Genomic DNA, 24,735 nt, shown 5'->3' on the forward strand with positions numbered 1-24,735 from the left:
GGATTCATACAGAAGGGGTGAAGGGATAAATAAGGGGTAAAGGGGTAACTCCGCTTTGTAACAGTCTGCTCTGGGGGATTCTACAGGTAAAGTCCAACTACTATAAAGCCCCACCCAATCTCGAGACATGTAGCTTGGTTTCTTGACATGTAATCCAGTCTTCTGAGAAAAGTGTTAATGAGGATGGTGATCCCGAGACCTACCCACCTCCTGAAGGCCTCACCACTGACAGTGCTGCATCAAGGAAATGAGCCTCAACAAGAGTTCTAGTCAGGGCAAGTCACACTGGACCATGCCAACATACAGAAATAATTACACAGAAAATATCCTCTAGGCTACCCATAGTGGTGCATACGTGTACTTGGGAGGTAGGTGCAGGAAGATTGCTAATTCAAGGTCAGCCTAGGCTACCTGGCAAGTTGAAGGTCAGCCCAAGCTAAGAAGAACATCCTGTTTCAAAACACCTAGTGTTGAGTTGACAAGATGGCCTATGGGATAAAGGCATCTGCTGACAACCTGATGACCTGGATTGGATCCCCAGGACCCACATGACAGAAGAGAAGAATTAATTCCTGTTGACTGTCCTCTGGTCTCTACATGTGTGTCATGGCCCCTCAAATGAATACATGTAATCCCCACCAAAAAACCCACTAGGTTTGGGGGGCAGTGCAGTGGTGGAATTCTTGGCTGGCACATATAAGCTTTGGATTTATCTCTAACATATACACAAAGAAGAAAAGAAGTATCATTCCACATTAATATTTGATTATGTTTATTTGTTTATGTGTACATACCATAAGGTGTGTGTATAGGTTGAGAGGTCAACTTTCGGAAGTCAGTTCTCTCCTTCCACCATGGGGGTCTTGGGGATCAAACTCAGGTCATCAGGTTTGGTAACAAGTGCCTTTACCTGCTGAGGCATCTTGCCAGCCTTCCAGATTAAGATGTGAAAATCCACATTTTACTCATATCAATAATTTGATAAACACAGTTATTTGAGTCTTTCTTACCAGCAATATAAGTTGATTTTAATTACATCAACTAAGTATTTTATTGTGTACCTGATGTGAATTATTAGACAATTGACTCTGGAATTTTACAAAATATTGTCATTAAGACATTGTGAGGTTTAAGTTATGAAAGTGAAAAGGCATCCTTCAATGTATGATGAGACGGAGGCATGGCCTCCCCTCTTCTAATCATAGTTCTCCTAAAATCAGTTTATGAAAATAATTAGCTCATGATAAGTGTCAGAACACCTTTGTGTTAAGTAAAGGCCATTGTCTTAGTCACTGTTCTACTGCGGTGCAGACACCATGACCAAAGCAACTCTTATAAAGACAGCATTTAACTGGGGGCTAGCTTGCAGTTTCAGAGACCTGGTCCATTATCATCACGGCTGGGAGCATGGAGGCATGGGGACAGGCACTGGAGCAGTAGCTGAGACCTTAACATCCTGATTCACAGGCAGAGAGACAGAGAGAAACCCAGTCTGGCCTGGGCTTTTGAAACCTCAAAGTCCACCCTGAGTAACACACTTCCTCCATCAAGGCCACGCCTCCTCCAACAAGGCCACGGCCCCTAACCCTTCTAATCCTCTCAAACAGTTCTAGTTCCTGGTGACTAAGCATTAGATATACACAAGCCTCTGGGGGCCATTCTTATTCCACCACCACAGCCACCCTCTCTCCTACTCCACTAAAGATTAAACAGGGGATTCAGTTTTTTATTTTGGCTTTGTAAAAATGAAATCCTGCCAGGTGTGGTGACGAATTCCTTTTAATCCTAGCACTCAGGAGGCAGAGGCAGGTGGATCTCTGTGAGTTCCAGGCTAGCCTGGTCTACCTAGTGACCTAGCTACACACACACACACACACACACACACACACACACACACATACACAGTGAGACAGTGACAAAAAAACAAATACCTGAGAAGAAAAGGAAAGCTCATCTTAACTTTTCTCTGTTTCTTATTTTAAAATAATGTTTTTTGATGGTGCTGTCATGAAGGCAACCTTAAGTATACTTTGATTCTCAGCCCATTTTAATTTCTGAGGGGTAGAAAGCTAAACACACACTCAAGCACAGATGACGGAACAGCGGCACAATTACGGGTACCAGAGTCTCAGTTTTGGTAGTATCCAGCTCTACCAGAAGGGAACGCCACGGCTCTATGGTCAGGTTCACTGAACACAACGACCCTGCATTTCCTTACCTATCATTCAACTCCGCTCATGTCTTTCAAGGCTGCTGAGAAGATTCAGTGAAAATATACGGATGGCATTTCTGGTTTAGAAGTTTCTTTTGCTTTTTCCTAAAACCAGGGGTTTTAAATTATATCACATACACCTAAGCAGATTCCCAATCATCCCTTTGAGTGTCACGGGAACCAAAGTGACTTGTTCCACTGAAGATAATGAGGAGGCAGAGTCTGGACTCAGCACTGATGCTGGCTGCAGTGTGGAGTTGCTATCAGGATGGGAAATGGTAGGTCAAAGTTCCGTGGTCTGTTACAAAAACAACGCTCTCTTTCTTGCTGACCAAGCTTCCTGGTATTTGCCCCAAATGGGTGAAGATTTATGTTTGCCCAGAAACCTGCACACGGTGTTTATAGTAACTGTCACAGTTAGGTCTGATGGCCAACTTGACAGAGCCTAGATTCACCTGGGAAACAAGTCTCAAAGAGGACATGTCTAGATCAGGTTGGCCTGTGTGCCTATCTGCCATGGAGTTTCTTAGTTGGATTGGCTAAAGTGGGAAGACCTGATGTGAACATGATGGCACCCTCCCCAAGCTTTGGGCCTTGGAGTGTGAACAGTAAGGTCGGTCGGTACTCAAAACATACATGCATTCTCTTCTCTCTGCTCTGGGCTGTGGATGGGATGTGACAGGATGCTTCTTCATGATGACTATAACTGGAATTGTGAGTCAAGATTAACCCTTTCTTCCCTAAGCTGCTGTTTGTCAGGGTATTCCATCACAGCCAGAGAAACGGAAGAGAGATAGTAGCTTTGCTCATGATTCCAAAAACCCTGGAAACAATTAAGATGTCTTTCAGTAGGTGGGTGGACAGATAAAATTGTGCCACATCCAAGCAGTAGACTACTTACTCTTTGGTCCTGAGAGAAAAAACAAAAACAACCCTATGGCCCGGTGTAGTGACGCACACTTCAGTCCAGGTGCCCAGGAGGCAGAGGCAGAAGGATCTTGAATTCAAAAACATATACAGCAAGTCCAAGGCCAACCTAGGCAAGGAAGAGAGACCAGTCTCGGAAATCTACCCTTGAAGGAGCTAGAGAGATGCATCAGAGGTGAAAAGCACTGGCTGCTTTTCCAGAGAACACAGGTTCAAATTCCCAGCGCCCACATGGTGGCTCACAACAGTCTGTAATTCCAGTTCCAGAGGATCCATTCCTCTCTTCTGGCTTCTGTGGGAAATAAATGCACAGACATATATGTGCAGGAAGAACACCCATTCACATAAAACAAAAATATGTAAATCTTAAGAAAAAACCTACTCCTTCAAAGTCTTCTTTTTAAAAAGACCTGAGCTAGGAAGCCCTGAAAAGACATGGAAGAAAATTCTTTGCTAGAGGTGAGGTCTTGCTATGATGCTCAGGATTCTCCTCAGAATCAAAGGATTCTCCTACCTTAGCCTCTGGGGTCACTAGGAGCTCAGGGATGTGCTACTCTTCCTGGTAAAAGGATGGCATCCCGATGTATGTTACTAAGTGAAGGAAGTCAACTTGCAAAGGCTGCCTCTGTGGCCCCAACTGGGTGATAGGTTGAAAGGGCAAAACTATGGCAGAGCCCGTGAAAAGATCAGCAGAGCCCATGGGCGCTGTGGTTCTTGCCTACACTTCCAGCACCTAGGCGTCTAAGGTAGGGAGATTGCTCTCAACGCAAGGCCAGGCTGAACCACATAGAGAATTCCAGGGTATCATGGACGATAGAGTGGGGCTCTGTAGTCAGGAAAGAGAAGAAAGAGGGAGGGAGAGAGAGTGAAGGAGGGGAAAAGGGATAGGGAGGGAAAAGGAGAGGAGAGGAAACAGGAGGGGAGGGGAGGGGAGGGGAGGGGAGGGGAGGGGAGGAGAGGGGAGGGAGGGGAGGGAGAGGGGAGGGGAGAGGAGGGGAGGGGAGGGGAGAGGAGGACAGGGGAGGGGAGGGGAGGGGAGGGGAGGGAGAGGAGGAGAGGGGAGGGGAGGGGAGGGGAGGGGAGGGGAGAGGAGAGGGGAGGGGAGAGGGAGGGAGAGGGGAGAGGAGGGAGAGGGGAGAGGAGGGGAGGGAGGAAGGGGAGGGGAGGGGAGGGGAGGGGAGGGGAGAGGAGGAGAGGGGAGAGGAGGAGAGGGGAGGGGAGGGGAGAGGAGGGAGAGCAGGAGCAGAGAGCATTCTTATTGGCCACACTGCCATTTCAGCCCCGACTCTGTTTTAAGAGACATTATGTTATACGACTTCAGCTGGCATGTGAGCATCCAGGCTTCCCTAATCCTTCAAGAAAGGGGCTGTGTGACGGAACAAGTCCAGCTTTACGCATTGGTAAGGATTCTACAGCTGAAACCCCAGTTTACAAAAGAGGTCCAAATTGTCAGGCACATCTTTTAAATAGAAAATATAAAGCGCTTCCGTTTTCACATTTAGGGAGTTCCCGGTCGTGTTAAAAACAGGGGCGCTGCTGTCTGTCACCTCTGTGATTAAGCCGCTTCCTTATCATCACTTCTTTGTTGTCACATCTCTTTTTAAAGTTAAAATGAAAGATGTGTACTCGATATGTGATATGGGTCCTTGGTGTGATATGTGTACTTGATATGTGGTACGTATAGTTGATACATGACATACATACTCAACATGTGGTGTAGGTACTCGATATATGACACATGTACTCGATATGTGACATGTGTACTCTATATGTGATGTATGTACTCAGTATGTGACATATGTACTTGATATGATAATGACAATGGAGAACTCCAGCTGGCCATGAGTGGTTACTAACAACGTCGCTCAACTCAAGAAATCTCTCTCCCTTAAGCCATTTTCAGAAGTGACAGGAAGTGAGTGTGTTGGCCATAACCCTACAGTCCTAGTACTCAGGTGGCTGAGGGACAGGGGACTCACTGAGGCCTAGGCCAGCCTAAGCTATATAACAAGACTCTGTCTCAAAAACAAACAAACAAACAAAACAACAACAAAAAAACCCACAAGAAACAGATAAACAACTAATCTTGGTGGTTGACTTGACCACATCTGGAATCAACTGAAACCCAAGCATCTAGGCATGCCTACAAGAGATGTTCTGAAGATCCACCTGAAATCCGAACCACACCTTCAGCTGTCAGCCCACACAAAAGGACATGGAGGGAGGCGGCTTTGTGTTTTGTCTGCTTGCTCTCACTCTTGTTGGTAAGTTCATCCATCTTGCTGCTGAGGTGTTCCTCTGCTGGTGTTTGAACCTACTTCTTGAGGATTCCAACACAGACTGAAGACCAGCTGAGACCCCAGCCTCATGGACTGAACGACTATTGGATTCTTAGACCTTCCTTCAGGAGACAGCTATTGCTGGACTAGCTGGGCCACAGCCTGTATACCTCTCTAATAAACAACCCCTTCTAATATATATATATATATAAATTTATTCTATCCATTCTGTTCTTCTAGAGAACCCTGACTAATATGGAATTCTTATAACTCAATAGTAAGGACATAAATGCCACTTCCCCCTCTAGCTACTGCTGGATAGTGCTTTCTAGACACACCAGGGAAGCTGCAACCATGAAATCTTCACAATATGGCTGTTAATCAAGTCCTATGTAAGAGAACACCTGGTAACATGCCAGCGTGGACAGGAGAAATTTCACAGGCTCCAGGCCTAAGATGAAGAGCTACAGGCAATGAATGGTTGCTGAGAGAATCAGTTTCCTCCAGGGATGACCCCCCTGATGGGTTATCCAACCCAAGTGGTCATCCTCCAACACATGTGCATACATATAAGCCATACTAAATGGACTCAGTAGGGTGTGTGCATGTGTGTGTGTGTGCATGTGTGTATGTCATAATTAATCATAATTAATAGGAAGTTATGGGGGTGAGGGAGGAGCTGGAGAGGAGAGAGGGAGAGGTAGAAACGATATAAATACAGTACTCATGTATGTAAGTCTTACAAAAGATTAGGATTAAAAAAAATGATAGGATAGAAACCAAAGGGGGAAAACTGGTGTATACCTGGTTCTACCAACATTCACAGATCCTTGCCTAAGAACCTATACCATGCCTGGGCTGACCAAACAGATGACGTACACCACCGAACAAGATTTTCAGGGACAGTCACTCTGAAGATTATTTGTCCTCAAATGACTTTATAGGGCGATCAGACCTTTCGTTGAGTGCAAAGCAGATACACTTTCTATCACAATTCTTGGGCTGTGCAAAGTGAGCAGACTGTGACACAGGACAAAGGAGCCAACTATGGGCTGACATGGGCGATGTTTCTCCATTTTTCCTAGTTTACCTTTCACCCTCTGGACAGAGAGGAAGACATGCTTTTGGTGTATACATACACATCAGCTGACCTCAGTTTTTAATATCACCTTCTTTCACTCTCAAAAATATCCAGGATGTTGAGTGACAAATCTTGGCCAGCTATCCATGTTGCTTTCATCCTCAGCTTTTATTAACATGAAAGGGAGCCCTGAAGGCTTGAAGCAGGTCCGACTCAGATGCCATATGTTTCACTATTAGTCATTTGCAGCTGAGGGTCTGGGGCCAGGAAAATTGAAGTGAGAAGCTGGAGGGCAGTGTCTTAGATGTAGGGGCTTTGCTATCATTGCAAGCTCTGCTGACAGAACAAGTGCTGTTCCTGCAAGGCCAGGGCAGGTTTCTCCAGCTGTCTTCACTGTACAGGTGAGAAAGCACTCTCTGAAGAATTACGCACTGTGGCTATACAGCCACACAGCAGAACTGGACCATGTGTAGCTCGGACTTGTGACCTTAAGCAGAATATTGAGAGGAAAATGGGGTTATGGGGTGAGGTGTACATTGAGGACTGTTAGTTACTATGGAGCTGGTCGAGGGCTTTCACTTGGTCCTCAAAAGTGTTTACAACATGGGACACAAGAAAAGTGAAGAATGTGTTAGATTGCTTTTGCTGGAGAAGTTAAATGTTTGAGATAATCTATGTTTTATATGGGGTATTATATAATCATAATTAGAAGACCTTTCAAAAGATATAATTAATAAAATCACTGAAAGGCAGTATGTTTAAATTTATAATTATATAATGCATCATTTTAGGCCATACATTTTAAAACTGAGGGCCACTTCACCATGAGATTCTGAATATGACTTAGGAGCAATGAACAGGACAGTGGATGACGGTAAGAATGTTTGTTAATGGTGACTAAACCTTATTTACTCGAGTGTTTATATATCAGGCAGAGAAACTCTAATATACTAACATAGTGACCTGAGGCAAAATTAATTGTGCAGTGCAAACTAAGAGCCTGAGGGTATAGTTTAGTGGTCGTGTGTTTGCCTAGCACTTGTAAGGCTCTGGGTTCAGTCTCTAGCATCACACACAAACATGCACACACACACACACACACGGGTGGAGGCATGATAGAAAAAAGTGTCTGATTGGAAGGTAGCAAGAACACTGAGCTACATTAAATCAAATGATATTGTGTGTCTATTTCTTAATAACCAATGTAAGTTGTGTTTTTTATTTTTTTTTTATTTAATTTAATTTCTTTTTTTTTAGCTGAGGATGGAACCCAGGGCCTTGCGCTTGCTAGGCAAGCACTCTACCACTGAGCTAAACTCCCCAACCCATAAGTTATGTTTTTTAAAAACATTGATTGTGTGTGTAAGTGTCTGTGGATATGTACACACCATGGCTTATGTGTGGAGGTCAGAGAGCATATTGTGGGGTTGGTCCTCTCCGTCTACCATGTGTGTTCCAGGAATCCCACTCAAAGTCATCGGACTTGCTGGCAGGAGCTTTGACCTGCTGAGTCCTCTCGACAGCTCCAGGAACGGTTTCTTAAGGGCAAAATATCAGTAGAAATTTGGGGGGGGGCACTTTTCGAAAAGTTGGTATCCTGGGCTGGGGGTGTAAATCAGCAGCAGAGTACTTGTTTAACATGCCCAAATGCTGGGTTTAGTTCCAACAAAAACATATGCATACATAAAAATTTGTATGGTTTCATTTTTTAAAATTATTTTTAAAGTGTGTGTGTGTGTGTGTGTGTGTGTGTGTGTGTGTGTGTGTGAGAGAGAGAGAGAGAGAGAGAGAGAGAGAGAGAGAGAGAGAGAGCCCATACAAATATGAGACATGAATACCAGCTCCCCTGGGGCTGCAGTTACAGGCAATTGTGAGCCATTCAATGTGGGTGCTGGGAACTGAACTCAGGTCTGCAAGAGGAATACATGCCTTTTTTTGTTTTTGTTTTTGTTTTTAGACAGGGTTTCTCAGTGTAGTTTTGGTACCTGTCCTGGATCTCGCTCTGTAGACCAGGCTGGCATCGAACTCATAGAGATCTACCTGACTCTGCCTCCCAAGTGCTGGGATTAAAGGCATGCACCACGGCCACCCGGCTAAAAAATGGCTCAGCTGTTAATGGCTAGGCTCACAATCAAAAATATAAGAGTTCATGCTTTTAACTGCTGAGCCATCTCTCTACCCCTGGCTTTCATTTTTTTTATACAAATAGTTTTCAACCTCTTGTGGAGTATAGGGATAACTTATCAGCATTCATGGTTTCAGATAACATTCACTCACACCTTCATACAACTATAGCTCTTAAATAGTTAGAGTACTTCCATATGAACTGATACATAGTAAATTCAGTGAGTGGTAAAATTAGTACAAATTCCTATCCAGGCTTGTTAGCTTAAACCAATCACCACAAATGACTATCACGCCAACCAATAGCACCCAGGCTTCCTCTTTGAGCACAATTTGGTTGATATTAAATATGTATTTTCTAAATATATACTGAGTTATACTAATATTGAATATATAATAACTTCATGAATTATAAAGACTAGACATTTTTAATGAAATACTCTTAGTTGGCACAAGCTAAGAGACTCAGCACTGTGAATTATTTCTACATGAAGGGAGCATCTCTTAGTTGGAAAGGGCCAACAGTGTCTAGCAGAGGAATGGGACCCAGGAGCGGCACAGGTCCAGATGAGGTGAACCTGCATGTAGTTGTGCATGAGAACAAGATGGTGTCGGGGGGAATGAACTGCTCCTGGTTTAGAGAGGCTCTCGGAGAGAAGGGAGTAAGAGGTGTTCTGGACCTCTGGCTCTTGGCCATGTGACAAGCTCTGGGATCTGGTGCATGTTGATACTAAAGCCTTGATTGGGGACACAGGCTCGTCATCTGGCTGCAGCCCGGCTGAGTGCTGTTTGTTACTTTATTAGTACTTCTCCGGCCGCTGTTTGTCTTGGGGCACCCGAACAACAAGAATGCCAGCGAGCCTTTCTCTTGCTTACTAAATGAGTGACCACCAAAGGGTCTCCTCCAAAGGCTGAGGAATCACCAAACATGAGCACATGCTTACGCACTCGGATTACCGAATGGCACTCACTGGGGAAATATTCTGGTGACACTGTGACATTCATACCGACGACATACAGGGGTTCCAGGGATTACATGATTCATCTTGGGCTGCTTTGGTTTTGGTGTCCTTGTGAATTTGCAGGATGCTCTTTGAATGCATGCTGTCTATGAATCAATGCTTATAGAGCTGAATTTAGAACCAGATCAAACCAAGCCTTATCCAAAACCATTTACAAGTCCACCCCTAAGCCACACACTGTAAACTGAAATTTATGGTAGAAATGGTAGTAAAAGTAGCACGTGACCGTAAAACTAAACAGTTCAGTCCTGTTGCCCATCTGTAGCTTTGTGGACCTTTACAAAGGATCCTATGTGAGCCCCAAGCATCTGCTCACCCCTACCATGATAAACAAGGGTATGAGGGGCGGAAGGGGTGGCTTAGCGGTTAAGAGCATTTGTTTTCACAGAGGACCTGGGCTTGATTCCCAGCACCCACATGGAGGCTCACAACTGTTCACTCATAACTCCAGTTCCAGGGGATCCAGTACCCTCTTTATGATCCCATGGGCACCAGATACGCAAGCACTACACAGACTGTTTGTTCAGGTACACAAAACACGCATACACAGAAAACAAAATAAAATGACTCTTTAAGGGAGGGGGAGCATGAGGAAAGAGACAGGGCAGAGAACTGCCTGAGAGGCTGTGAAGAGGCTGCCACATTTGATCAGATTCCAGGATATGAAAACCTGAGAGTCAGGAAATACCAAAAGGCATTCCTGTGATGCTCGAGCAATCACGGTCCCTGTTCCCAAATGTGAATGAACATCAAGGACCTATGAAGACTTGATGGACAGGCTAGTTCTCTTGGTTAACCCTCTGAATTCACTAGTCCCTCCTGATGGACAGGCTAGTCCCCTTGGCTAAGCCTCTGAATTCACTAGTCCCTCCTGATGGACAGGTGGGGTGTTTTGGGTTAACTTTCTGAATCCACTAGCCCTCACTCCAGTTCCACGCTCCTTCTGTAATCCTCCCTTTCCTCTGATCTCCATGAGAACGGGGGTGGGGGAGTACGGTTTATAAACCAATGGGTTGGGCTAGAGAGAGGGTCCAGCAGGTAAAGGTACTTGCTGACAAAGCTAGACGATCTCAGTTCAATCCTTAGAACTCACACGATGGAAGAACAGAACTGACCCTCTCAAGTTGTCCTCTGACCCCAAACATGTTCCATGGTGTGCACGTGCCCTCCCCCCAAAACAAATAAGTGCAATAAAATTATTTAAAAATAAGTTTATGTGTTGACTAAGGGAGGAAAAAAAATCTGGAGACGCTAAGCTAAACAGGAAAAAAACAAAAACAAAAACAAAAAAACCCCATAAAAACGGATTTGCCAAAACTCACCATCAGAGGGCACACCCGTACTGCAATAAGCAGCCCCCATGCTCTGCCAGGAAGCCGGCCTCTGGTGTGCCTACAAGACAAAAGCCAGGTCAACTGTCAGGGCAGACCAATGCGAGACACGTGTGTCCCAAATAACACCAGCTTTCAAGCGTGTGAGTTTTATGGATTCTCCGCGTAAAAGTTGAAAATACAAACTCAAGGAGACAACAAAAGGGGTCCCTGGCGTCCTAAACCATGGGCAACAAGCACTCGGGTGTGTTTCAACATCACAAATGAACACATCTTCACACATGCAGGTGGGCACAGTCTCACACGCTGAACAACTGAGAATCATGCCCGACAAATCATTTCTCCTGACTTTCAAAAGCAATTCTGGTTAAGCAGTATCGTTGTAAATTCCCCCACCTCTTCCCCGTTAGACCTCAGGTCGGTACCTCTTTCTTTTATTTCATCAAGGAACAAGGTACACCGTGCATTTACTTGAGTATTTCAGTAAGTACTGCTCCTTGCTGTTTCCTTTCCTTATTAAAAACCTGGACAGGTCACTGCAGTGCTTGAGCCCAGAGCATTAGAAGGAATCCCAGCCACACACTTTGGTCGCCTCTTCAAAGGGCAGTGCCGTGGCTGTGAGTCCAGGACTAAAGTCCTCAGAATTAAATTAGGCTTCATGAAGAGTACTGGACACATTGCTAACTAAGTCCGTCCTTGGTGCCTTCCCCAGTCCCCAAAAGTATGACAGGAGGAAGACAGGAAGGCTCTAAATAACTAAACCCCATGCCGAGACAATGAAAACCATTTAGAATTCTGAAACAACGCACACCATCATTCAGTTGTAACATAGGACACATGAATCTCGTCAATTCCCACCTCCTTCCACCTAAAGACAGCAGGGAATGTAAGGCTAACTGTGGTGGTTCAGAATGAGAATGGCCCCCATAGGCTCTTCTGTTTGAATGTTTGTCCCTAGTTGGTGGAACTGTTTGTGAAGGATTAGGAGGCGTGCCCTTGTTGAAGAAGGTGTGTTATTGGAGGAGGGCTTTGAGGTTTCAAAAGTCTAAGCCAGACCCAGTCTCTCTATGTGTCTGCTGCTTGTAAGTAATCAAAGCTTCAGGTACTGCTTCAGCTCCATGCCTGCCTGCTTGCCTGCCGCCACGCTTCCTCAGAGTTCTGTAAGCAAGCCCCAATGAAATGCTTTCTTTCATAAGTTGTCTTGGTCACAGTGTCTCTTCAGAGCAATAGAAAAGTCACTAAGATGCTAATATTTAGAAAAAGGTAAACAAATCATTTAAAATTACTGGAGAGAAATTTGTAGATTGTTTTGCCTTTCGGGTTTGAAACTTTGACTCACAGGAGTTAATTTCAGTTGAATTTAAGAAAGAAACGTGGCTAATCTCTCTCCCATAGCAGCACAGCTGTCCAATGCAGTGAACAACCCATCTTCGCCTTACTTCAGATGGCATCCTCATCATTTTCCAAACACTTATGTGAAGCTGAAAGTATTTCCGAACTTCTACTCTGTCCAATGAGCTGTCTGCTCCTGCCCTGGTAACCATGTTGGTCCCACATTCTATTTTTATGGTAAATTTTAGTGTTTGGTGTGGCTGGTCATCATGAGAACCAAATGAGTAGTATACACAAAGCACTTACAACAGCACTTGGCATACAGTAAGGGCTCAGTAAACGTTAAGCATTTTGTTTTGAGACCATGTTAATTCCATGGCTTAGCATAGGGAGACTACCATCTCTATGATTTCCAGGAATCTTTGTGTTTTGAGACAGGGTCTCACTATATAGTCCTGGCTGGCCTGAAACTCACTATGTAGACCAGGCTAGCCTCAAACTCACAGAGATCCACCTGCCTCTGTCTCCTGAGTGCTGGGACTAAAGGCATGTGCTACTATACCTGATGCACCCAGGAATTCTGTAGATCTCTCCTTTTGAATCTTTTATCTGCATACTAGAGAAGCATTTTACAGACTTCTCCACATAGATCTTGCATCTGTCCTCATGTGGTGTAGTATCCAGTACTGAACTCATCACCCTGAGTATTTTTCAGTTTGTGTATGCTGGCTGCGTCTCTATTGGCCCTTCATTATAGTCTTTCCTGCAACTGTTTTCTTTGTGATCTAATCTGACAATTGTTCATTAGGACAGTCCAGTCTCCTTACATTTATTTATAGTTATATAAAACATATATTTACTCTTTTCCACTATGCAATTTTAGAGTTCTGTGTTTGTTTGTTTTTGATTGTTGTTTTTATTTTTTTTTCTTTGTGAATATGGAGGATTAAACCCAGGGCCTTGATCATGATAGGCAAGTACTCTATCACTGCTTTTTTGTTTTTCTTTCTTTTTTTTAAATGAAATTTTCTATTTCTTTTTCTTTCTTTCCTTGTGTGTGTGTGTGTGTGTGTGTGTGTGTGTGTGTGTGTGTAGCTGAGCATCGAACCCAGGGCCTTGTGCTTGCTAGGCAAGCGCTCTACCACTGAGCTAAATCCCCAACCCCCTTGTTTTGTTTTTCAAGACAGGGCCTTTTTGTATAGCCTTGGCTGTCCTGGAACTCACTCTGTAGACCAGGCTGACCTCGAACTCACAGAGATCCACCTGCCTCTGCCTCCTGAGTGCTGGGATTAAAGGCGTGCGTCATCACCACCGGGCTGCTTTCTTCTTTAAAAGAGTTTCCTCAGTAAGCTAAAGCATGGAGATGCATACAGCAGTCCCAGAACCTGGGAAACTGAGACAGGAAGATGGCAAACTCCAGCTTACGTTGGTTTTCATGACTAGCTGGCCCCTCTCTTCCCTTAGCTTTTGGATGTCATTGCTGGGTAAGGTCTACTCTGACACCTCATGCAAAATACTGATCCAGCATCTGCCTCTCCTGATTGCTTCCAGGTGTTTCCCTCATCCAACACACTTAACTTTCCCCCTGCTTTTGGAAGGTCCTATTATTATTATTATTATTATTATTATTATTAATTATTATTATTATTATTATTGGTTTTTCGACACAGAGTTTCTGTGTAACAGCCCTGGCTGTCCTGGAACTCACTCTGGAGACCAGGCTGGCCCCGAACTCACAGAGATCGCCTGCCTCTGCCTCCGGAGTGCTGGGATTAAAGGCGTGCACCACCACCACCCAGCTGGTCCAATTCTTTTTAATAAATTGTTTAGTTTGTCACTAGTAGCCTCTGACCCCTTTTGATTGGTTCAGGCACTGATAGTGCTTGTGAAATTACAAGTCCTCGTCAAATAAATGCTAAGTAAATCTTGATAATTATAGCTTGTGTAAAATACACGTTATGTTAAAACAAAAATTCTTCCTCTGTTATGAGCACTGAGGCTCTTTATGTCCTTTCCCCATTCAGTTTAGTTCAGGGGTCAATTACCTACCTGCCAACTGCCCATCTCAACCCTTATCATGTGACGCTTTTGCTGGTTTTTCTTAGATGGCCACCATTGGCGGCTGTATGGAAGGCATGTGTTGGTACAGTTTTGGTCCCTGGTTCTCCTCTCCACAGTGTGGAGGTTTTAAAGATGCAGATCCTCCTCTGTAAATATAAAGTCTGCATTTGTTTTCATCTCAGTTCTATGGATAATGGGCTCCATGCTCGCTGCCAATTCTGTAGCTGCAATTTCTGCTCTTACTGCTGAGATGACCAAACTTCTCCCTGGAGAGATGAAATTTCTGACATATTAATTCCTAAACTGATCTTTCCTGGAGGACTTGGTAAAGTACTGAATGTTGCTTCTGGGGAGTCGGAGGCCAGCCACCAACTCTGAAGAACGGTGCCTGCTTGGCTTTGCTGAGGCTCTGTAGCCACAGGCGTCACCTCCTGAGGTCTTCCCACACACCTACTGAATCTTGACCGGATCTGGGGGCCATCCTCTAGAGCGTGCTCTGAGACTGCTCCCTGGTTGTGTTGAAGATGGAACTTAGAACTTGCTTTTTTACTCCACCTCCTGTTCTGTGGCGTGAGAAGAGAGGGACGGTTGCATTTTAAGGGGCCATGACTGTTACATAGTGACTTTTGCCATAACCATCCAAAACATCCAGAAGTAGAGAGCAAAGAGGGAAGAAAATCCCATGTACCCATCACTCGCTTCAGTGGTTACCAACGTTGTGTCAACTCAGTTTACTAGACCCACCTAATCTGCCTTCTTCTAACCCCAGAGTCAGTCAGTCTCTCTCCTTTTCCCTCTCTTCTCCCCCCCCAGACCCCCTCCTCTGTCTCCGTCTCTCTTTTGATGTTTATGAAACACAGTCCCATGTAGCTAAAGCTGGCCTCAAACTTGCTGTGTAGTCAAGAATGAGGCTGAACCCCTGATCTTCTTGTCTTCCTCCCTACCTTCCAAGTGTTGGGATTACAGGCATGCACGATCATGCCTCACCCCACTCCCCTTCCCGAACATCTTAAGACATCCAAACTATCAAAACACTTCACCTGAAAATAGTTCAGATGACATTTGCTGGAACACTGTAAAAAACTAGAAGGCCTCTATGATTTTACAAATTATCCTTAGCAGTATTTTTTTGTAGGGCATCAATCAGCACACGATTGGATGATTTCTCTAGATGCTACAGAGCAGGGGTTGGCAGGGCAGCCACTTCTTTTTGTAGAGTTTTATCGAAACACAGTTGGGCTCACTCATACCCACGGCTTTAATCTACACTCTCTCTAAACAACAGAATTCAGCATCTGCTTAGGAGTAGTGAGACAGATGAGTAATTTGGACAGAAAACCACAGGCTCTACGAAATCTAAAATGTCTACAGTCCAGCCCTTTAAAAAGGATCTTAGCTGTCCCTTGAGATAAGCAAAGCTTATTTATGGTGTGGGGATAACTTTCCATACCACTTCTATAGAGACGTTGACAATCATACCTGAAAAAACATATTTAGGGGCAGAAGTTGCAATCTGTCCCAAAGGTTGGCCTCAAACTCCTGGACACAAGCCATCTTCTTCCTCATCCTCCCAAATAGCTGCAACTTGCAGCCACCATACTCATGTTCTTATTTATTAAACAGTCCCGACACACACACAGGTCCTTATTTTTCCTTAAGCTGTCTCATGGTTGACAGTCCAATGAGACTAACATAATAAAAATGGTTTTGTTCTAGCCAATTCTCCTTGAAATATGGTAACAACACAGAGCAAAACAAGCAAAGCAATAACAACCAGGAAATGGATGTTCAACACCACAGAAGAACTACTATTACCCCCACCCCCATCCTGTGGCCCCCAAATTAGAGATATCTGTGCTGTATCTTTTTATTCTTTTAAAGATTTATTTATTATGTATACAGTGTTCTGTCTGCATGTATGGGCACCAGATCTCGTTACAGATGATTGTGAGCCATAATGTGGTTGTTGGGAATTGAACTCAGGACCTTTGGAAGAGCAGTCAGTGCTCTTAACCTCTGAGCCCTCTTTTTATTCTTATATGCCACAAGAAAATGGTAAGCTTGTTAGTCTTTTTCTTTTCTTCTAAAGTAGCAAGGATACAATAAATGTTTGGCTGATGCTAACATTTAAAAAACTACATCAAGAAGTTTGCTGGGAGCAAGGTATGATGGTGTATAACTATAATACCAGCACCTGGGAGATTGAGGCACGAGTTCAGGACTAGCCTGGACTACCTGAGATTCTGCCTAAACAAAACAAAACAAAACAAACAACAACAACAACAACAACAAAAAAACAAAACAAAAGATTAGCTTGTTAGGGGTGTGAGAGAGTGCAATCTTGGCATGCGGAAGCCCTGGGTTCAAGTCTTAGTTCTGCAAACAAAACAAAGCCCCAGCAAACCAACCAACCAACCAACCAACCAACCAATCAACCAACCAACCAACCAACCAACCAACCAATCAACCAACCAACCAACCAGCCAGCCACCCAAACAAACAACAAAAAGATTTTTTTTAACTATAAAATATTCACATCTTTAAATTTCATAGGCAGAGACCCAAATCAAGGTGCAGGGAGTACTTAGAAGGTATAAAAATACCCAGAGTAGGGAGAACTCTCTAGGCAGCGCTAATGCTAAAAAAAAAGAGACACAGCCCCCTGAAAAGAAAATGTAGGCTTTTGTTTTTAGTAAAGGGCAGTCCACATTTTTTATGTTACCTGGGAGTGTCAAGGAAAAGTAGAGGTCTGTAATTAATGTAAGGAATGCATACGGCTCACCTGCCGCCTGTGCTGCGACAGGTTACCTTTAACCTTCACCCCAGAAGAAGAATGCCCAGCAGCATCACTCAGACAACAAAACGCAGTAACACTGTTTCCCCAACGTTACAGGGCTCAAGTCACAGGACTCAAGCTAATTAAAAACTTTCAGTAATAGACACTTAATAACCTCAGATCCAATTATTCAGTCCAACTTACTGCTTCCTTTTGGGTCCCTTATTGCTAACATAAATTAACTTCCCCTACATTTCCCTTTCACAAGTCAGAAAGCAGACCTGCCGGTCAAGAAGACGCTAGCATCTAAACAACCTGCCCACAGGCCCAAATAGTCACAGCCAATTAGACAGGAGAGAAAAGAGGGGAAGGAGGGAGGAGGGGAGAAGAGGCAGTAGAGTTCCATTGCCAGCACAGCTCCCTGTAAGGGAGGTCTGAGGCTTACTTCACTAGGAAACAGATGCCCGATGCCTACAGCAAAGCATTCTACATCAGTGATGATGCCAAAGAGCTTTTGTCCACAGCTGGAACTCCATCAGGAAAAGCTTCTGTGTCCCAAGTCTAGACCTGTCAAACTCTAGGACCGGAGTGTTCATCAGGCTGCTGGGAGGGAGCTCAGTGGACAAAACGCTTGGCTCCTAAGGACTTAACCTGAGATTGAGCTTCCGGACCAGAGTAAAAGCCTGAGAACCCATTCTGTGTTGTTGTTGTTTGTTTGTTTGTTTTTGTAAGTTACAGGGCTTGGCCGAAAACAGAATGTGACATTTGTCACTGATGCCCAAGCCTAGGGAAGGTGGATGAAGAAGGGCAGAGGTCTGTGGGGACTGAAAGAGGGCAAGCAGAGTGATGGGGTGCTGTCTAGCATTATGACCTGGAACCCTTGCTAGCTGTGACTGCCTGCATATCCTTCCCTTCACCAGAGGGAGGGAGGAAGGGAGGGAGGTGGGAGGAGAAAGGAAGGACACAGGGTGGGAGAGGGCCAGCTGGGAAGGGAGGCTGGTGGGACTACAAGAGGCAAGAGAAAGGGTAGGAGGTGAATGTCATCACAGTGCATTACATACCAGTATGGGATTGCATGTATATGAACACTTTTTAAGGCCGGGCATGATGAAATGTGCTTGTAATCCCAGGGCTGGGGGAGGCAGGTGCAGGAGGAACCTGGGGACTTGCTGACCAGCCTGTCCAAGTTGTTGAATTTCAGGCGGGGGAGTGAGCCTACCTCAAAAGAAAAGAAAAAAAAAAAAGGTAGGTGGTGCCTGAAGAATGATACCCAAGGTTGTCTTCACACACACACACACACACACACACACACACACACACACACACACACCCTCCAGAGTTTATGGGCATTCTGTAATTAACAGAGTAAAACCACTGCAGTTGACTTATAGCAAAACAACTATGTCCTCGATTTGGAGTTTGTCTTTTCTCTTTCTCTCCTGACATAATAAAACTACTGACGCATCACACCGGCAATAGACTTTTACTCCCTGCAGCCAATGTCCCGGCCCAAGCCGTCTGTTCTCAAGGCTTGAGGTAGGAGGGGAGACCCTGGAGTTGGCACACCAGGGCCCAGAGTTCCAATGCCCAGGGCCACCTCTGCTGATACTTCACTGGAGGGTGTGAGAGAACACTTGAGTGACAATTTGTATCTGCACTTTAACACTCTACAGAAACACAAACGCACAGCTCTCCACCTCCTTAAGGGATTGGCCTCTGACGGAAAGCAGTTGGGAAGTCGAGTGCAGTTTCAAAAGCACAGGAGTCTGCACCTCGAAATCTGTGTAAGGTAAACCCATACCACGGGAAAGGCAGACAGACAGTCCAGGTTCTGCAGAAGTACCTCTTCAGACAGCGACAAGGACAATTCATTACGCTGAACTGCACGGCATGGTTTGCTCTCCCGATAACAAGGAGACAAAGCGTCTGATACAGCTGAGTCAGGGCTATTAATATTTGTGACTTAAAGCATGCATCATGCTTTAATATCAGAAAACTACTCATCCTTTGGTTATTTAAAATGATTATTACACGTTATTATATACGGACTAATGTTTCTCCCACGAGATCATTGTAACCTCATGAAAGAAGTCATGATTCAATGTAGATATATATGCCTTTAATTCCCAAGGCAATTTCACACCTCTAAAACAGGACCACAGCAAGGCCTTCTGTGGACTCTTTCAACGTCAATTTTCTAAGTAAGACATTACATTTGTCAAGTGAAGTGACTTAAAAATATTTGTTCACGAGGGCTGGAGACCTGGGGCAGCAGCTAAGAGTGTGCACTGCTCTTTCAGAGGACCCAGGTTGGTGGCCCACAACCACTTGTAACTCCAGCTCCAGGGGATCCAGTGCCCCCTTCTGGAGTCCTCAGGCTCCTGCATGCAGGTGATATACATAGACTCACAAGGACCCACACATACACAGAAAAATAATAAATATTTAAAAAAAAAATCTTATCTGGAGCCAGAATGGTGATTCAAGACAATGTTTCCAGCACTTGAGAGGTAGAGGCTGGAGGATCTAGACTTCAAGTCTAGCTTTGACTATGTAGTGAGTTTGAGGGCAGTCAGAGCTGTTTTTGTTTTGAACAGCGCTTCTAGGTTCTCAGTAGCTAAGGATGGCCTTGAATTTCTTGCTCTGCCTTCATCTCCCAAGCAAGAGAGTATAAGGCATGCATTACCACAGCAGTCATTTCTGGTACTAGACATTGAAGCCATGGCTTTGTACACATTAGGCAACCACACTTACCAGCTAAGCCACATCCCTAATCCTTCTGTTATTATTTTTAAAGACACCGAATCTTGTAGGTTCTTTTTTTTTTTTTTTTACAATTTGTGCACACCGCTCCTCGATTCTGTCCACACCCCCTTTGTCTCATCATGCTGCATTCTAGTTATCTGTTCCAATGACTGACTCTCTCCTTCAGGGTTATTATGATCAGCCAGGAAGATTGCGTTAATCTCTTTATATACTGGTACCTCTCAGTCTGCCAGGAGAAAGTAGAAACTTCATAAATATTTATTTAACCGAGTTGTAGTGCCTTCTTTTTTTTTTTTTTTTTTTTTTAATATTTCAGCTTCTTTGACAAGCTTTATAACTTGGCTTCGTACTCTCTCCACTTTTCCATGGGGAATTATTACTGATTTTTTTTTTTTTTTCTGCTGAGGGACTCGGAGAAATGAGAAGAAATGATAGTGTCTACATGCACCTGGGGAGTATTTAGGGTACTTCTTCACCTATACATTAAAGGTCTGTTTTCATTTTGCCTGCTGCAGGTGCATTTCACATTGCATCGAGATGGTTAATAACTATACTGTTGATTATCTTTAGACGACAAAATACCCAACCACAAAATGCTTATGGAATTTATTGTCGCATAACAACTAGCATTTGTACTTGGTAACTGTATATACAATTCAAAAGTGAATCAAAGCAGAATGTGACTTGTTAGACTGAATAAACAGACCCCGTTTTAAAAAACGCTTGTATTGAGAATATAGAATGGAATGCAGTGGACTGCCCTTTTTGACCGTTCTGCTCGGCAAAGGAACTTGGATCCGCGGTCCCCTCTACATTACCACTTAAGTCTATGAAATCTCTAGTCACTGGTGCAATGATACTGAGAGGCGCTTGCATCCAAATTAGCATACTGAGATAAAACTCCTTTCTCTGAAGTGGCTTAAAGTTAGAAAACCAGGAAGAATGTTGGAAAGTACTTCATTTTGGACTGCCAGCAGCTGCACAGGTGTTAATTACATTAGTCTCTGTGTTTTAAAAGTGCAGTACCGGCTAATGTTTTGAAAGTACTCTTTCCTATTTTGGTGACACCTGGGGCTGTGAGAATCTGGGCTGGTTCCACCAGCAAGTCCCTGCACCTGCAGCATCAGCATCACCCGGGAGCTTGCCAGAGATGCAGGCTCCGGGTCCCACCTCAGCCCTCCTGCATTGTAATGAGGTTCCTAGGAAATTCTTATGCACATAAGGGCGGGGGCTCAAGGAGTCCTGGGTAGCTCACCCAAATGAGATTCAAGGGCATGCAGTTGCCATCTAGGTGCGCTATTCTCAGACCCAAACTTCTCTCACTTACCAAGACCCAGGCAGAAGCAACTGAGTTTCATAGAGGCCACGGGGTGTAATAGAAATAACGCTTCGGAGCAAGCTTGAAGACGGATTCTTGCTTCATGTCCAGCTCTATGACCTTGAACCAGACTTTTTGTCTGCAAAATGAATCGCTCTTACAGCAGACACAGGGAGATGTGGCAACTCTGAAAGCTATGAATTTGTGAAAACAAATAGCAGCGCGTTCTTTCCTGACACACGCCACCTACGATGAAGCTGTTGAGGGGAATGATTTAAGGATTTGTGTAGTTGGGAGAAGCAGTTCAAGAGACCGGGCCTGAGTAGCGTACTGGGGCCTGGCCTCTCCAGGCCTTCATATGTAGTCAGCATCGAGGCTCACCCTCTTTCGTTTTCATTGAATTCTGGAAGATGCACCGTGGTGAATGACTTGGGCAGTGGGCGGCTGCTATTAATAACCCCTCCCCGCTTCCTTTATTCTTGAATACAGATAAGAACACAGGTAACAAAAGAGTGCCAGAGATGAATGCAGCTTTTGCATCTTGCACAAGGGCAAGAGAATGTTAGTGTTCTTATGAAAAGCACGTTAAAATGTTTAGAGGTAAAGAATGTGGCGGGGGGGGGGGGGGGGGGGGGGGGGACCAATATACATATGTACATGTGCATGCACATATGTAGAGAAAATGAAACATGCCTGTGTGCATGTGCATGCACATATGTAGAGGAAATAAAACTAATGCGTGTGTGTACATGTGAATATACAGGGAAAATAATGCAAATGCAGCAACGTATTAATAACATAAATAGAGAGGTATAAGATTACATGAACATGGTACTCTTTAGATTTGAGAATATTCAAAATAAAAAAAAACTTAGGGGGAAAATTAACATAAATATCCACTGACTCCAATAAGTTGGGTTTTTTTGTTTGTTTGTTTTGTTTTTTGTTTTGTTTTGTTTTTCAAGACAGGGTTTCTCCGTGAAGCCCTGGCTGTCCTGGAACTCACTCTATAGACTAGGCTGTCCTTGAACTCAGAGATCTGCCTGCCTCTGCCTCCTGAGTGCTGAGATTAAAATCATGCATCATCACTGCCTAGCTTATTATTATTATTTTTTTTACAAGTAAAATGTATTAGATTCTTTTTTTGGGGGGAGGGGTAACTTTAAAAAGCATCAGAAAAGCTAGAACAGAATGGGAAAAAAAATCAGGAAGTAGGACTTTTTAATAACTCACATTCCTGCAACGCTTCTTTAATGAAGTGAACGATGTCCAACCATGGGGTGGGAGATGGTTTGGGGCAATGGTGCTTGCCACAGACGTGCAAATTCAGATCCCCAGGACCCACGCAAAAGCTCGGAGTGGCAGCTCCGGGCTAGTTGGAGGAGGTAGAGACAGCGTCCATGGGACTCACTGGCCAGCCAGTTTAGTCAAATAGGGAGAGCTAGGCTGTGTGAGAGACTGAGAAATAAGGTGATGGGGAACAAGGAAGACACCTGAAGTCAACCTCGGGCCTACACACACACACACACACACACACACACACACACACACACACACACACACACACACGAGTGTACCCGTGTGCGTACACACGGGGAAGGGGGGGCTACAAAATTAAAAAAATTAAAAATATTATTTCCAACAAATAGATGGGCCTTTCATTTTTGCTCTGGCTTCAGCTAATTTTGGAAAAGAATACAGCTACCACTCAGAAATAGAACAAACCACAGGCTTTTCTCATTTCCCCGCAAGAGAAGGACTCAGCAGCTGCTGTGAGAATGTCTGCCCTCTCCCACGGGCCGCGGAGAGGAAGAGATTTCTAGGGCCAGGAGATCAGGACGCCGGGAGAGAGTTCTGGCACAGTAGCAATTCTGCTTCAACACCCCCTTTCCATTTACTCTTTATTTTACCTCTTTAGAAACACAATCAACACGTTGCCAGCCTTCCCAGTGTAACTGCCCTACTGAGATGCCACCAGAACACACACACACACACACACACACACACACATACACACACACACACACACACGGTAATTAATGAGAGATGTTTGTTCTTAATACCCAGACCTCATAAAACACATCAAATTCGATGACTTTCCTCTAAGTGGATTTCTTTTATTTTGCTGAGTTAAGCTTCCTATAGTTTACTTAAAGTGATGGCCAAAAGGCAGTTATTATATTAAGTCTGACAAATCATCACAGCATACTGTAAAGGGGACAGGCAGACAGGGCATTTAGGATGGTTTTCATATATAATTGAAAGCCCAACTCACAACGGCCCTTCGCTCATTCTGCCTCAAGCCAGCTGCTCTCCACTGACTGGCTAGGCATCATGTGGGGACCAATCTCTCAGCAAACAACTCTAGTCACAGCTTCGCCATCTGAGACCAAGCGAGGCTCAGTTAAGAACGACTTTTGTTACAAATGTTACTATAGTCTTCATTTTGCGAGAATTCCAGTTAGGAATGCTATTTCATAATATTCACTTAGTACCAAAACTATCCGTTGATTTAAATATGAATAAATTGCAAAGGCAATGTATAGTAAAAATGTAAACTCATAGAGTATGTAAATTATAGTACTCTATGAATTAACATACGAATACATACATTATTATTTTATCTTTCATAGGCATATAAATATACACACATATACAATAACTTGTGAAAATGATGAATATTAAGACCTATGGAGATGGTACATCATTTTTACAGTAGGAGAGGAAGGTTTGGAGATTGGGGATGCGAGCACAGTCAGCTTTGACCATACTGTAATATTTATTTTCCGTGATGGTATTAAAGGTCAAGACTCTAAAGTCACCTAGGAGGTGACATCAGTAACCCATGGTGGGATAGTTACATTAAGGTTAGTCTCTGAGAATGTCTGTGAAGTATTATCTGGGGTATAATAATTAATGTGGGAAGACCCATCTTCACTGGGTAGGACCACTCCCCAGGCAGGGGTTTCAGGACTGGATAAATGAGCAAAAGCAAGCTGTGTTAGCATGCATGCGTTCACCGCTCTCTACTGCAGCTTTGTATTTAATTTTTTTTCATACAATATATTTTGATCATATTCTTTCCCCCTTTCCAACTCCTTCCAGATCCTTCCCACCTCCCTACCCACCCAGCTCATGTTCTCTCTCTTCCTGTTTCAAAAACAAACAGATAAAAACCAATAAGATAAAACCCAGACGGTGGATACAGCAGTGTGACTAGCCCCTCCCCCACCGTGATGGTCCCTAAGCAGTGAGCCCAGTAAACCTTCCTCCCTATGCTATTTTCTCAGTATTTTATCACAGCAACAGGAAAAGAAACCAAGACATTATCTTAGCTTAAAAAAAAAAAAGACTGGAAGCAAACTAGGCAAAATGTGAGTATTTGAGGGTGTTGAGAATTGAGGTGTTTATCATACAATCCTTTGTAAAAGTATTTCTAGTTGCTTTAAAAAAAAAAAAAAGATTTATTTATTATGTATACCATGTTCTGCCTGCAAGTATGCCTG

At 44.0% G+C, this 24,735-nt stretch overlaps 1 protein-coding gene across 2 annotated transcripts in view; it reads right to left on the reverse strand.

The window, feature by feature from the left end:
• The window catches only part of Mcu (mitochondrial calcium uniporter), a 166,947-nt gene that overhangs the window by 28,969 nt on the left and 113,243 nt on the right, over nt 1-24,735 (reverse strand). The window contains exons 1-2 of one of the 2 annotated variants that reach the window (XM_036168457.1): nt 18,207-18,258; nt 10,968-11,037 (exon numbers count right to left, since the gene is read on the reverse strand). In XM_036168457.1, coding sequence (XP_036024350.1) covers nt 10,968-11,037; nt 18,207-18,251 — 115 coding nt within the window. In that variant the 5' untranslated portion in view covers nt 18,252-18,258. Of the gene's footprint in view, nt 1-10,967; nt 11,038-18,206; nt 18,259-24,735 lie in introns of those variants that run through there. The other variant, XM_036168456.1, reaches the window with a different exon arrangement.

The sequence above is a fragment of the Onychomys torridus genome, chromosome 18 (assembly GCF_903995425.1).
Source record: "Onychomys torridus chromosome 18, mOncTor1.1, whole genome shotgun sequence".
In the NCBI taxonomy this organism is placed as follows: domain Eukaryota; kingdom Metazoa; phylum Chordata; class Mammalia; order Rodentia; family Cricetidae; genus Onychomys; species Onychomys torridus.